Here is a 15984-nt window from a genome sequence, read left to right on the forward strand (position 1 = left end):
TAGTAACGAAAGGAAAACTTCACAGCAAGTAGCTAAACACCTTAGCTAGAAAAATTTTAAAATTTAAGTGTTATCAGTTTGTATTTTTCACCCATACCTACTTCTCACTGACTCTTGTACTCAACCATAGCAATCTAAGAGAAGCAGATGATTTTTTTTTTTTACCTTTACATACCATTTAGAGAGACTGCCACCATCCCCCCCAAATCACCAAGAAGTGTTTTATCTCCTGACATAAGGATGCTTCACAGAATCCTAAAAATAGTGCATATTTGGGCCTTCTTGCTTTTGTCTTTTAATTAAATATATCTGGAAACAATATATTCTTTAATTCTGAAGGTAGAAGAAATGCGTGGGGGAGAGAGGAAAGAATTCAGGGTTTAAAAAAAGAAAAGCCAGATACAAAGTGTATGTTGGATTCTATGTAAAGGCAACTGGAAGATATTGTTGAAATCCATGTTTGATAATCTTTTGAGGTTAGAACTACTTGCAAAATATCTTGTTTAATTTCAGGTCTTATTTTGTGTTTAGGAAAAATTCAAGTCATACTTTGTTAATAGCATTAAGATGCAGTCATTGCCAACATTATAGTATTGAAGGCATTTGTTTCTATATGAATGCAGAAAATTATAAAATAAAACTATATATATAGCATCTAGAACATAGGGAGATTATTCTTTGATTAAATATAATATGATGTATATAACAGAAACTTTGCTGTTTTTCGCTAATATTAACTCTGACATGCAGTTCTTTTTCAAACAGTTCTAATATCTTCTATTTTTTTTTTTGAAGACATTGAATGCAGGTTATAAAATAGAGGCTAGAATGGTAACACAAAGTTAATGTCTTTAATTATACAAAGTTACTCCTGAGTTGAAACATTAATAATTTATGAACATATTTCAGAGGTTTCTTTAATCCCTAATCATTTTTGTAATAACGATCACATAAGACAATTTTCTTGGAACTAACTTGAAAGTAGTTGCATCTTTTCTTGCTGGACATGCTCATTTTGTGAAAATTCCATTTATCTGCTGTGCGCTGTCTTTCAGATATATCTATTGTGATGAAATTGACTTGGCTGCTGACACAGTGCTGGCCACTCTTTATGCTGCCAAAAAGTACATTGTCCCTCACCTCGCCAGAGCCTGCGTTAATTTCCTGGAGACCAGCCTGAGCGCCAAGAACGCCTGTGTGCTCCTCTCCCAGAGCTGCCTGTTTGAGGAGCCAGACCTGACCCAGCGTTGCTGGGAGGTGATCGATGCCCAGGCTGAGTTAGCTCTCAAGTCTGAGGGATTCTGCGATATTGACTTCCAAACTCTAGAAAGTATCCTCCGCAGGGAAACTCTGAATGCCAAAGAAATTGTGGTTTTTGAGGCAGCTCTCAACTGGGCTGAAGTGGAATGCCAGCGACAAGATCTAGCTTTGAGCATTGAAAATAAACGCAAGGTCCTCGGAAAGGCGCTTTACTTGATCCGCATACCCACGATGGCCCTGGATGATTTTGCAAATGGTGCTGCACAGTCTGGAGTTTTAACTCTCAATGAGACCAATGACATCTTCCTCTGGTACACTGCAGCCAAAAAGCCTGAGTTGCAGTTTGTGAGTAAAGCCCGCAAGGGCCTCGTGCCCCAGCGCTGTCACCGCTTCCAGTCATGTGCCTATCGGAGCAACCAGTGGCGTTACCGGGGCCGCTGCGACAGCATCCAGTTTGCAGTTGACAAGAGAGTGTTCATCGCCGGCTTTGGGCTGTACGGCTCCAGCTGTGGCTCTGCAGAGTACAGTGCCAAGATTGAACTCAAGCGGCAGGGCGTTGTTCTGGGGCAGAACTTGAGCAAGTACTTCTCAGATGGCTCCAGCAATACCTTCCCCGTGTGGTTTGAGTACCCAGTGCAGATTGAGCCAGACACCTTCTACACGGCCAGCGTGATACTGGATGGCAATGAACTCAGCTACTTCGGACAAGAAGGCATGACGGAAGTTCAGTGTGGCAAGGTGACTGTCCAGTTCCAGTGCTCCTCAGATAGCACCAATGGCACTGGGGTGCAGGGAGGGCAGATCCCTGAACTTATATTCTATGCTTGAAAACACCTCCTGAAGCAGTGTGAGCTCTGAGGTGCACATCTGGTTCCTACTTGCTTGATGCTTAGCTCATCTGCAGATACATGATCCACGCAGGTAGTTCATAATGAATGAAGCTGTAGGCAGTTTCTAATTTCTTTCAACCTTTTAATTATGTACAGGCAAAAATGCAGCATTCAGCTTTTAACTATATGCTTAAAAGAGCCAAGTTCTTATTAAGCCTTTGTGGTTTTTAGAGTTGCATCTATACACCTGGGGAGAATTTGTGCTCTTTTCCAGCTGCCCACTGACCTCCCAGCTTTGTCCCACTTAAAACGTTTGGATCACCTTGAATTTCCTCTAGGGCTTTATTTTGACAAATAGAAATAAATAGTCCAGAACAACAATGATAAGAGTTATTTTTAAGAGAACTCCCTCTCCCCCCCCCCCCGCAAAAATTATAGGTAAATCTCAGTGTACAATTTCTGAAAGAAGTTTTGCTTCATAATAAGTAACATTTAGAAAGTGGACAGTCATGTTTAGCTCTTATTTCATTTTAAATATTTTACTCTGGGCATTATTTTTTCTCAAATCCTAAATTCATAAGATTGTTAAATGTTAAACACTGCAAAGGAAATTGGATGTTTGCTTGGGCCATGACTTCTACAAGCAGTTTTTTATTCTTTTAGTTTAGGAGATAAACTATTATTTCTTTTAGAACTAACTAAATTACAAATTTTTATTGTCAGTAGGGAAGAAATCACAGGCCTATTAATTTAAACTAAAACAGCTTATAAAGTAAACCTAAAAAAGTCCCGTTCTACAGATAGTTTATTTGACGGCATGGTAGTCTGCACCATTTGAAAAAAGCCAGTCTTCTCCCCACTTTGCTTCTGATCGTCACCATATGCTTGTTTTTATAAATCACACTGTATAGAATCTTATTCCCCTTTTCCCATGAAAAGAGGACCAAAAGTTCTTCAAACGTATGGAGTAACAATTAGTTTTGTAGCACTACGTGTTAATGTAATAAGATACTTTTATTTGTTGATTTTCTTTTTTTTAATCTGAAATACATTTTATCTGATCTACTTTGACCACATACATACTATCTTCTTAGTTAGTTATAATTATGTCCTGTTCCTAGACTGCTAGAATTTGGCCTTTGGCCATCTTAAAGTGCCAATATATGCCTGCAGGGTTTTAAAAAAAAGGTTTGGAGTGATATACTTGATTGTACCTAATATTCATTGTATCAGCATCCCATCCAGCCCTCTTATTTGTACGTGGCTAATGTAAACAAAGGAGGGGAAAGCTCATCCAAAAATTCTCCTTCAGTGACGGCTTGTGATGGTTTAGTGCCTGTGACCCTGGGAGTGTCCAGTGTGTTCACTTCCAGCTAAAGTATCCATGTGTTTCTGAGCAGCTTTTCTGCTCAGTGTGATCCTGAGATGGCTTCCCCCACCACCCAGAGTGTGGTCCCTGGCCGCCTCCTTCTCCTGCTCTGTGAGCCCCATGCTGGCTTGTCTGGAGCCAGGGGTTAGTCCTGGGGTGGGTGGGCGTGTGCGCGTTGTGGGCGTCGGTGCGCGTCCGTGTGCATGCAGGTATGTCTGCCGACTCAGGAATTGTCTCCTCCCTGCCTGGCCAGTAAGAGGTGAGACACAAATGGTCCCCCTGCTGGCCTGAGGAAGGCCCCAGTGAGTGACTACCCTGATCTTATTCACTGTGCTTCTGGGCCACTTTTTCCCCTGTAGACGTGGGCTTGTTGCTTTTGGCCGGCTTCCCTGACGGAGGAGAACACTGGATTATGGGAAATGTTTTAATCATGTTTGCCATTACCTATGCCTGTTAGCATAGATGATCAGAAGCTGTTACTGGTGATTATAGATGAGTATTCCCAGGACAACTTTCCAAAATTATCTAACAATTATTTCTTATTAGGGAGATGACACACAGTAGTTTTGGCAAAGTATCTATGAAACAAAGGTATGTTTTCAATTTAAAAAATACTTCTATAAAGGACTTTGCTTTTAAATTATGGTTAAACATTTCAGTAACTCATAGCTACCATGCAAATTGGTAGACTATATGTACCTGTTTAGAAGGCACTCATTTTTAAGCCAGAGGAGAAAAAACTTGATTTAGCACTAATTTCATCATCTCAGATTGTTGAGGTGGGTGTGATAACCTCAGAGTGAAGATTGCTCATTTGGTAACGCTCACTGTCAGTGCTCCTGTTAGCAAGATGCCCTCCACGTGGCTAGGGAACAGCTGGTAGAGAGCAGAGGGAGATCCTGTACACTGGGGGTGTCAGCGCTTAATTTTATGTTAATTACTATTACTTAAAAAGAAAAGACACATCCACCACCTGATTGGCTGGTGTCAAGAGCTGTGGGTTAAATTTGAAAATTGTATTTAGACTGAGAAATTTTGTATTTTAAATCCTGTTCTCCCTTTTGCATTTTCAACAACATGGAATGAAAGCTAACGTGCTTGCTTTATTTTCTTTGGTAATCTCAAATTTTGTAGCTTTTACTGTTCTGACAAGGCAGGCAACTCTAGTGTATAAACACAACTTTATTAAACAGAATACTCTGTAGATGCTTTTCCCAATGTATCTGGCAGTCTTTGTTGTTGTTCATACTGGGGATAAAGGGGAACTAGGCTAGCAGTTCTAATGTAACATTCTTTAAGCATATCTTAATATAGTATTTAAGTAAATGGTCTAATTTCTACATAATTATTGCACTGAACTGTCTTTTTTGTTTTTTAAGGTGTTTAAATAAGCTCAGCTAATTCAAGACACTAGCCACTTGTGCATCAGAGTGCTTGAATTTAGTAGCTTACAGCATTATTTATGAAGGAAAAATATATAAATATGAAGTACCTCATGTTGAATGTTATTGTACTGTATTTTTAATGTAACAGTGCAGATCTTGTTAGACACATGAATGTGTATAATCATGTTAAATGCAAATAAAAATAAAATTGGTTCATAGATTTGTTTTCCTTAGCATTTTTGTAGGTCCCTTGAAACAGTAAAAAATCCATTCTGGCACTTTTGGTGCCACTCCATTTTACAGAGCTGGTTTTGCTGGGTCATTTGTTTGCTAAGTATTCAGATATCTTTGATCCCTAAAGAAGTAAGAATTTGAGGCAAAAGCGTAGGAGAACAATGGATATGTTAATCAATCTCATTGTTCAAAGCCTGACTGTTAAGTTAATGAGAGGAAGTGAATGGATGCATTTATATTCCCTATATGGAATTTGTGGTTTGCTGGCATTCTGATGCTATAGTTGCTCAAATGTCTGTGGGTCTGGCTATACTAAGGGGGTGTTGATACTGAATCACATCTAGCTTTAGATGTAACCAGTGCTGCTTGTTCTTGCTGCGTTATAATAGCTTAAGTCTCTGAATGAAAAAAATAAATGTCATGTGAGAATTTTGAATATAATTTTTACATGCTCAACTAGTTTTCAATTATATTTGTCCATATCAAGTAATATACACACACACACACATTCACACATAATTATATACACGTGTACTATATTTTTTCTCTGCAGCCTTCTTTTGCTCTTCTACTATAGTTGATTGTGAAATCCTATATATTTGCTTAATCACTTCATCTACTCAGGGTTCAATTGCTAAAGCATACCTCTTAAAAAATTTTTGGAATTATTCCAGAGAATAAAGAAACTGGAAATATTTGTTCTAATCAGATTTAATTACAGATACAACCTAAATTGCAAAGGTCTCTAATCCGGGAAAGTCATCTGTTTTCTCTGTCGCTATTTAAACATCCATATGGTTGTTTTCAATATCCCAAAACAATGGAAATGAGCTCCTTTGCTGGCACCCAGGATCAACATGTCACTGAAATTACACATTCTTCTCAGTGGACTCTATGGCTTGCCTACAAAAGGGAAGAAATAGGAAGGGAGAAAGCATTCTTGAGGACCTAAATCATGCCATGTAGAGGCTGAAACAAGCAAATGGCCCTGAAAATGTGTGGTTACCCTAAGTCTTTGTTAGAGGAGCACTTTGGGTGTCCTTGAGATGCCTCAATGGAAGTTGAGTGCACTTTTGATTTCTAATTAATACATTTCAGCCTTTTATTTCTGAGCCATTTACATTTATTGACCAGGTATTCCCTTTGTTCAGCATTTCCTCTTATTCTTCATTCATCTTCACTTTTAAAAATACAACAAAACTGAAACTGGGGAGATATTTCAAAAGAAATTCCGCATGTATTTCTATAAGCAATATAGACACTGGTGAGAAGACCTTCTCAAGATATGGTCAGGTTGGTGAGATGGAAGTATTTGTGAGGAAGAGATGAAGACAGTGGTTGACTCTGCCAAATACCAAGCAGCATAAGACACTAACCAGCAGCATAGATCAGTTGCTGAAGAACCTTTGGGTACATTTCCAACTTGGGCATCTCTCTCTTTTGCCTCTCTTGAGCCTTTTTTGAGGGAGAGTGGTGGGAGAGGTGTAATTCCCATCTATGCCAACCCTAACTGTCCTTATGACCCTTGTTTTCTATTTGCCTGTTTACTTAAATGTCCAATGGACAGCAGTTTCACTAGCAGATGCTGTTGTTTTATACTCTGTCTATAAAGTTCTTAACCTCAAGATAAATAGTTAAACAAAACATCTGCTCTTTACTTTGTCAAAGCTGTGCTTTAAACAGTTCTGTATACAGGGCACAATTATAGTTACCCATTCGACTACCAGAACTTCAATGTCCATTTACTCCAACTGATTTTCCTTTAAGCTGGCTTCGGTAGTAACCAGTCAGAGGCTATGAAGGAGGGGGAGGGGCTGTATTAGACTTCAAGAATGGTGTCCTTTTCCACTTTGTGGAGCAATAGTACAGAAAATTATTTCAAAATTTAAGGTACTTTTTTGTGTTTATGATGTTGGCAAGCAGTTCATATTTAATAGACCATCTCTTACATCGGTTTGTTTTAGAGGAGTGATATTGTACCCGAAAAACGTTTAAAAATAAGTCCTATTAGTGGCCTTCCTAATTTTAACATTAAGTGCTGCAGTAAAGCTTTCTGAGCACAGATAGCATAAGGACTGTTGTGAGAAACCAGAAGAGTCTATGAGATATTTTGATATGTAGCAGTCTTTACTGTAGCTGTACAATTTGCATTTTCCTTCCTAAACTATATTCAAAAAATAGTCTAAAGAAAGATGACTATTTAAGGAAAGCTGCAAATAATCTTTTAAAGCTTGAAGCAGAGGGGACCACCTTCTGCTGTACAGTAGAATACATAAAAATGTACTTTTGAGAGAGATTCTATACATTTTTGTGCTTGTCTTAACCAGCTCTAAAGTTTATTTCAGTGTCCTGTATAATAGTGCCAAAACAAACAATACACCTGAGCCTTAACCAATTTGAAATTAAAGACAAATTCCAACTCTAAGAACATTTGGCGGCATCAAGGGACTATTCAGTGTTTCTTAGATGAAAGACATAAGGTTTAATTAGTGAAAGGATTAGCCCAATGTTCATTCACTCATTGGTCATTTATTGATCCTTTGCTTCATCCCAGTCAGTAGAGAGACCCATTAAGACACGGTGTGTGCTCTCAAAAGGTCCAGGGCAGTGCTGCTCCGCCCTTAGCATGCACAAGAATTATCATGAATTGCCAGGCTCTGTCCCCAGAAGTTCTGATTTGCTAGGTCTTAAGTGGGGCCTAAGAAATTGCACATCCAACAGGCTTCCATATCTGCTGCTGCTGCTTCTGCTGCTGCTATCTGCAGTTCACACTTGGAGAGGCCTGTGCAGGGCAGGAGAGAAATGCCTTGGCTACGACAGGAGCACTGCAAAGGGCATCCACATCAGTGGAAGAAGAGGTGATGCTTGAGCTGGGTTTTGAAGGATGCATTAGAATTATCTAGTGAAGCTTGGTGTGATGCAAGTTGGAGGGAGCAGGGAGGGGGGGAGGGAATTCTAGAAAAACAGCAGAGCAGATAGAAGGGCAGACAGCTCCACGTGGCTTAAGAAAAGAGACATGTGGGAGAACGAAGCCACCTAACTGTGTGCCACGTATGGAGCCAGCTAATGAACTGGACCTGAACACACACTTCCATCTGCTAGGCTAAATTACCTGGCTTTTATCACAGAATGAAGCAGTGACATTAAAAAGATTTGAAATAGACCAGAACACAATTTTGTGTTTTCGAAACATCTTTCTGAGCTCTGGGAAGTACAGGCTAGCTCAGAATGAAAACAGAAGTACTTAGGGCTAGGCTGTGAGTAATGCAAATGAGGACCGAAGGGGGCCAGGGACTGGAGAGAATGACAAAGATTCTGGAAAGTGGAAGGGTGATCACCAGCGTGTGGTGGTTGTGACATCCACTTAAACGAGGGCTTGGTGAAGATGTCTTGCCTTACATTTATCCTAAAGGAGAAGAAGTGTTTGTTTTTTTTTGTTTTGACTCCACCATCCTGTGTAGATAATTGATTTATAGATACCCACTCTTGATTCTAAGATTCTTTTAGAAAGAGGGGAAAAGGAGGGCGCCTGGGTGGCTCAGTCGGTTAAATATCCGACATCAGCTCAGGTCATGATCTCACAGCTTGTGAGTTTGAGCCCCGCGTCGGGCTCTGTGCTGACAGCTCAGAGCCTGGAGCCTGCTTCGGATTCTGTGTCTCCTTCTCTCTCTGCCCCTCCCCTGCTCACACTGTCTCTCTCTCTCAAAAATAAAATAAACATTTAAAAAAAACAAAAGGAAGGGAAAAAAGTCAACAGACTGTACTGGTTAATAACACGCTGGAGCCAAGACTACCACGACTGTAAGCTGCATGTGACTCCAAGCCAGGCACTTAACCTCTTTGAACCTGTTTGCTCAAGAAAGATGGCGATAATAATAGTGCCTTCTTTAGATAATTATTATGATGATTAAGTAAATTAAAATTTCTAAAGCACTTATAACAGTACCTGGCATACAGGAAGTGTCATATGTTGATTAAGTAAAACAAAGTCTAAAGGGCCACAAATTAAACCTATGCATTTTCCTCATATGTGCCCTTATGAGAACCAGTTTACTTTCATTTTACACACACATAAGTTGTCAGTGCAGACAATTAAAAAAGCATCATTTTGGGGGTACCCGGCTGGCTCAGTCAGTTAAGCGTCTGACTCGGTTTTGGCTCAGGTCATGCATGATCTCGCAGTTTCATGGGTTCGAGCCCTGCTTCAGGTTCCGTGCTGACAGTGTAGAGCCCGCTTGGTATTCTCTGTCTCCCGCTCTCTCTGCTCCTCCCCCACTTGCACTGTCTCTGTCTCTTTCAAAATAAATTAAAAAAAATAATTTTGTTGTTCTTTCAAGTCATTGGTCAATAGATAAGGAGTATTTAGAGCTACAAAGAGCTGTATTGTTGAGGAATTCTCTTACTTTAACCAAATTTCTAATAAGTATTTCAACTTTGTCATGCTAATGAGAGACAAATGATGTAGATGGATTCTAGCACACCAGTTAGAATTACTCAAAACTGCTGTGTAAAAGCAGACTGGGAGTACATAACAGGTGTGTGAGAGACCCTTTGAAAACATTTTCCAAGAGGAGTCTGTTTGCTGGTAAAAAAAAAAAAAAAAAATCCCCTGTATTTGTTCTGCTAGAGTCAAAATATGCTCTTTATTCTTGGCTTACAATCTTAGACAATTTTGGATATCACCCCTTCTTCAAATATTTGGGGATTAAAATCATTTTTAGCATTGAAATTATTTGTCGCATGTTGAAAGGAGGTTTGACCTGATGAGTGATGTGAATGTCACAAGGAGTCACTAATTGTCTTTCTTCAGGTAAACACAGGTGTGCCAGGAGAATTTGAGTTTGCCTGCCTCCCCCCACAGTCTTGCTGGCACTTTACCTCCTTTCTACTGCCCTCCCTGTGAATGTCCCCCGTTCTGTGGGCTCACCTCCTGAGGCAGTGCTGGGGCCTCATTTGACAAGGGCCCTGACATCAGCTAATTTTTGGTCCCTGGTTTAGGGCTGGATTCTCTGTTTTGCAAAATATGCTTTTAGGAACCTCACCCTCCAGAGATTCTCATTCAGGGACCAGTCACTTTTATCTGAAGCTCAGAGCAGGTGTGTGGGGATCCTGATGCGCATGAAAATTTGGGAACCACTGGTATAAACAAGCCTCTTGGAACCTTTTCTTACACCCACATGGACATTTAGCTTCAGCACCCTGCTCTTTGCTGGGGACCCTGGCACCACAGACTCTCAGAAATCAGTCTCATGCATATGCCCTGAACTCAATGAATCTTGGAACTGGCCCCAAGCAAGGCCACAGTCAGCATTAGTGGATAAAGTAAACCAGGGGAATCGGAAGGCCTATTCTCTGACTGCTTGACACTGACCTCCGCTTGTTATTCTTGCTCTCATCAGTCTCCCTATGCCCCCCCAGCCCTCCATTTGCACCTCAAAAGCTCAAAGATCCAGTTTTTTCAGCAATGTCCTGGTCCCATCTCTAGTCCACTTGACCATGCCCCCTGCTTAAGTTCTAATCACCTTTATTAAGTGGTCTTGGTGCCCGCCCATGTTTGGAATCCCACTTCTGAGTCCTGTCTCTGTAACCATTCCACTTCCTTCAGGCATGTGCCAGCCTGTTCATTCAGCGTGCAGCGTCTCCTCTTCCAGGCTGATATTCCTAGCCACTGGTCCTGACAGAGCCCTGTGCCCAGCCTCTTCTGTAGTCCTCACTCTCTGTTCTCTTCTTCTCATCTTCCACCAGACCCCCACAATGGCATACTTAAAATAGATTTTTGGCAGCTTTGTGTTGCACAAGTGTCACATAACAAACACAAAACCTCAGGAGTGCACGGCAATACATTTATGCTCTGGTGCCTAAGAACGGCTGTGGGTTGTCTTGGCAGCGACACGTACTTGATTGGGTTCATTCACATTTGGGTACTGGCTGTCTTCCCTGGGGCAACTTTGCTCCGATTGTCTCTTATCCTCCAGCAAGCTGGTCTGGGTGGTTTCAGGCCAGTGGCCAAGGCACAAGAGAATTACCTACAACAGGAAGGAACGTGCCTGGCCTCTGGGGGCTTGGGCTCAGAATTTGTGCACCATCACTTCTGCGTTGTGTTGGCCAGAAGATGTCACAAGGCCACCCAGAAGCAAGGGGTGGTGAATTAGACTCTACTCTTTACTGAGAAGACCTGCAGAGTCATGTAGCAAGGGCTGTGGATAAAAAGATGAGTATCGTATTGGGCCATTTATGCCATCAGTGTTGGAGGTACCTACATGCAGACCCTGTGCTCCTTTCTAACCAGGACCTCAGAGTCAGTGCCACTTGAAGTTACCCACAGAGAATCCACAATCCCCAAAGGCATTAAGTGAACATGAGGATTTCATAGGGGAGAGGAGGAGGAATCTTTCTCATACTCATAGCATATACTTCCCAAATATCCATTTGGCAAGGGTCCTCACCACGTAGTTGGTTCTTCTAACGAGTTGCTTCTTGGCCTCAATTCCCCAGGCAAAACTGTCTTCTCATCAGACCACATCTCATCCCCTAGCTCCAGCTCCTCAAACTGGAGCCTTCAACACCTTGTTAGATGTAATATTGTCACTGAAATCACTTCCACTCTTGTATACTTCCCCATTAGCATTGCTGTACGATTTAACTCCGAAAACCAGGCCCTAGTAAAGCAAAAAAAGGTTGTGGAGGTGGAGAGGAAGGAGCCTTTCTCTTGTGTGTTTCTTCATTATCATTAACAGCAACACCCCTAGGAAACTTTAGATGGTTCATGAGCTTCTTCCAGGTACAGGTGGATGGAGAGAGACTGGGTAGGCCCTCAGGGTCAGGAAGAAAAGAGGAAGTCGTAGGTTGATACAACAGCTCAGCCATCCCTTGGGGCCAGAAGGAACTGGAGGGAGAGGGTTGGTTGGAGCAGGGAGCAAGGATGGGGTCTCACTCAGGTGAGCAGGAAACCTCACACAGCTTTTCTACCTGGAGCCTCTCTCCCATTTCTCAACTCTTTGGGAATCCCTGACCTGGGACCACACAGTGTTTGATCTGGGGAAGTTCAGCAGAAAGGACTGTTTAGGGTGAATCCACCAGCTGGTGGGATGGGCATATCACTTGTATTCCTCTAAGGTCTGTTTGCCAAGGGCTTGCTTAATCTTCTCTGCATATTGTGACCATATCACCAAGGCCTCATCAACAGAACATTTGCTTATCTTATCTTTCCAGCAGTGCTTTGTCACCTCACGTGAACATTCATAAGCCAGCTGTGTACTCTCTGGTCTTTGGGGGAATATGACAGTGCCCTTGACCCTACTTCCATTCCTTTCTTCTCTGAAGAACCCCTCCCTCACCAGTGCTCTTGGAGGAAAGCCCTGGCCACTTTGTATCTGTTTTTCTTTTGCAGGACAGAAAATTTTAACTACTGGAGTGTCCCAGATCTTTCATTCCCTACAGAGACAGTATACTTGGTTACTGCTAGTAACCAAAGTCTTGATTGCTGAAAGAGTTGCTAAATCGGTCCACTCCTTCCTCAAATTTCAGATTTACTTGACAAATAGGTTTATCAGAAACCTCATGCCATTCCTTTTGTTTAGGCTTATTTGCCTTAGATAAAGAAAGAATTACAGAAATAGAACAATTGTGATAGACTTTAAATATTTTCACATTCACCCAGTAAGAGTGTCATTACCCCTTGTAAAAATTCCAGACTATAGGCATAATTTGGGTTGGAGGTAACATTCAGTGTGAGTGGGAATCATGTCACCTGGTGGCTTCCCAGAGACTGACTCTGTCATTCACCCCAATCACAAAACTGGCTGAATTTGAGCACCTCTTGGGACAAACTTCTTCATGTTAAAGTATCTCATCCCCCTTTCCTCCCTTCTCAACTGCATTCAGGAAGAATGTACCTTCCAAGGGAGTATAGTCAAGCAGATTGAACTACTGCCATTTCCAGTAAGATTACAGTGCACAGACCAATGTGGTGTGCAAAAACACTCTGTTTGGGGTGTTTTGTAGATGTTCGTGGTAGGTTTTATTGCCATTCTTTAATGTTTCATTTATTCAGAGTTCAGAAGTCATGTGGGAAATGAACTAAGCCCTTCCTTACAAGGGCAAAGAAACACCTACCTACCTTTTCAGGTAAACAGTTGTTGGATTGATAACACCAAATCCTCCATATATGCAAGTCACCTTGGCCTCCAAGAAAGCTTCAGAAGTGAGCATGAATGGGACTAGAAACAAGATAGTACAGGGTCAGAATGGGGGGTGGGGGTGAGAGAAAGTACACTGGTGCCTCCCCATTTTCTCTGAGATGCAAACAAAGCCTTTGGATGAAGAAGGAAAGGAGTTCTTTGGGTGGAGTGAGTGAGTGATGTCCAGTAGTGACAGGTGGCCAGAGGGAGAGGAGGTGGCTCTGTTAGACCCCCCTCGTCTACCACCCACACTCTGTAACGAGTCTTTGTGGGTTTGCTAAGCTTTCTGTGAGAGCCCCATGGGTGACTTTCTCAGGTCTGTTTCTTAGAGGCTTTTTAGCTTCTGGGCCTCCAAATCGAGCCCAGAGTGCAGGCCAGACCCACCAACCATTCAGAGTAGAGGAGTGAGGCCAGAAACTAGGGCTTCCTTTGCATCACGTATTGCCCTCAGGCCATGTAGCAGCTGGAAAGATGTACAAGCTTTGTCCTTCACCAGGAAGAGCCACGTCTGGTTCATGGCAGCTTCAGACATACTTGGAATCCAGAAGATGGTGTTGAAGTTTCCTTACTGCTCTGCTGTGCCCAACCCTCAGGCTGGGTGGAGTCTGCCCTGCATGGGGAGCCAGAGGTCTTCTTGGCATGCATGTGTTCATCCTTCCTTTTCTATCCTTCTTGCCTCAAAGGCACCGTTCCTCTGCTGCTCACGGACTCCACCTATAGCTTTTGAACTTGAACAATCCATCTCATTTCCTGCCTGCTATCCCCACATTCATTCATGAAGATGTTAAAGGTGAGGGAGTTCTTTGCTACCAGAACTGTGTTCACCTCTCACAGCTAAAAGACCACTTAACAGGCGGTGGGGGAATAGGGAGGGACAAAGCAGGTGGAAGAGCCCAGAGGTGCCATGTTGTCACAGTAATGAAGATAGGTCGGAACAAAGAGGTGAATGTCACCAGACACCTAATCCCTGACCCATAGACAAGAAAAGACGAGTGGCTTCTTACAGCCTACATGTGCCAGTTGTCAGGCTTTGCCATGTGACTGCCATTTACACAAGGGCTGTGCAGTCTTCCCAAACTCCCACTAAGATTCCCTGGTTAGAAAAACAAATTACTGCATGCGTCCAGAATGCAGTCTTTCATAGGTCATTATCAGAGTGGGTCTCTTGTCAATACCATGCCTGATTGGGAGAGGCTCTCAGAATCATTTAGTTTCTGTCTCTTGTCAGGGGAAGCTTTTTAACTGCTTCCTGCTGTCCTGTCATTCTGTGCTAACCCCAAAAGGCAGTGTTAAATTGATGTCATCTTTCCAATTTCTTCCCAGAAGCATTTTCCTTTCTGGTTAACAATGGAAACATTTGTGCAATAATCAAGGGAGAAAAGTGGCCAAACACAAATGCTGTGAAAACCCCTCAGTGGGATGAATGCATTTATTTATCTGCGTATCCCATCATTCTGGATGACACAAAGAAGGATGAATCTCATTCAGGTACTAAGATAAGGAAAGAAAAATAAAGAAATAAAATGAAAAGCAAGTCCAAACCAAGAAGAAACCCATTGCCTTCAGTCAAAGAAAAGGATTTGATTTGAGGCTATTAGAGAATTACCACCAAACAAAAAACTGAAGAGAATGTTGATTATCATTGAACGAGGTGAGGAACACTTGGCTTTCATTGTGTTGTACAGTCTACATTTGTGTATGTTTGAGAATTCCCACAAGAAAAAATTATTTTAATTCAGGTAGGAATAGATCAATGAGCTCATACCTGTCAGGTAGGTCCTAGGCAGAGGCCCCTTTCCCCCTACATTTAAATCTGCAGTGCCAGCGGGACCCATTCCAATAACATACAGCTGAAAGCATGTTTGAAAGTCAACTTAGTTTGTTTTAGACATACATGTAGACAAAGGCTTCTCTGTGATCAGCCCACCTCTGGAGTCGTATAAACACAGACTAAGGTTTTCACAAATGCTGGATGTCCGAATTTTAAAACTTAAATTATGCATCTTCTTAGATGCAGGGATTGACAGTTATGTTTAGTTGCTTAAATGAAGACTCCTACTTCATAAGATTCCTAATTAAATGGGAAAGGCATTCTAAATTCTTGATCTTTGCTAATCATATCTGGGAGAAGCCTGGAAGTTTAGATCATGATTTAATTAGGGCATTCTTACAGTTCCCCTGGTGGCAACATGATCTAATTTTAGCAAATTTTAATTGCAAGTGCAGAAAGGATTTATGTGGATTGGAGTTGAGTATGAGATATTCTAGCTTCCTTAAGTAGCACCACTGTCCCCTACACCTCAGATCCTCCATTTAGCCATGCCTGACCGTAACAGTTATAGGGCCCAGGGCAATTGAAACAAAGTTACCTATGTATTCTATGTCTAAATATTAAAAGTTACGTATCAAACTAACACATGCTAAATAAGCATTCTATCTTGACAAATAGGACTTCATAGCAACCTGGAAGGCCAGGTTCAAATTTTAAATTCTTGGCCCCTCAGGGTACTGTACTGGGGAATGTGGTTATTAAGAGCTTATGGGTCCCTTCCCATAGTGTATTTCTTTTCTCTTATAAACCTTGATTGTATGTCTCCTCAGGCCCATACATGCAATGTTGTCTATCCCAATCCAACAGCAAAGAGCCACCCCTGGGGGCTAAAGGTACACATAATGGTGGTATATCTATCCTTGTGAGGAAGTGGCTTTGAGGCTGTGAAGACAGA

General features: G+C 41.8%; 1 protein-coding gene across 3 annotated transcripts in view; it reads left to right on the plus strand.

The window, feature by feature from the left end:
* The window catches only part of BTBD3 (BTB domain containing 3), a 35423-nt gene extending 30359 nt beyond the window's left edge, over nt 1-5064 (plus strand). For all 3 annotated transcript variants that reach the window (XM_042931621.1, XM_042931620.1, XM_042931619.1), the window contains one exon: nt 1056-5064. In XM_042931621.1, the coding sequence (XP_042787555.1) occupies nt 1056-2088 (1033 nt within the window). In that variant the 3' untranslated portion in view covers nt 2089-5064. The remainder of the gene's footprint in view (nt 1-1055) is intronic.
* Nucleotides 5065-15984: the final 10920 nt, after the last annotated feature.

This window comes from Panthera leo, chromosome A3, assembly GCF_018350215.1.
Source record: "Panthera leo isolate Ple1 chromosome A3, P.leo_Ple1_pat1.1, whole genome shotgun sequence".
NCBI classification, from domain to species: domain Eukaryota; kingdom Metazoa; phylum Chordata; class Mammalia; order Carnivora; family Felidae; genus Panthera; species Panthera leo.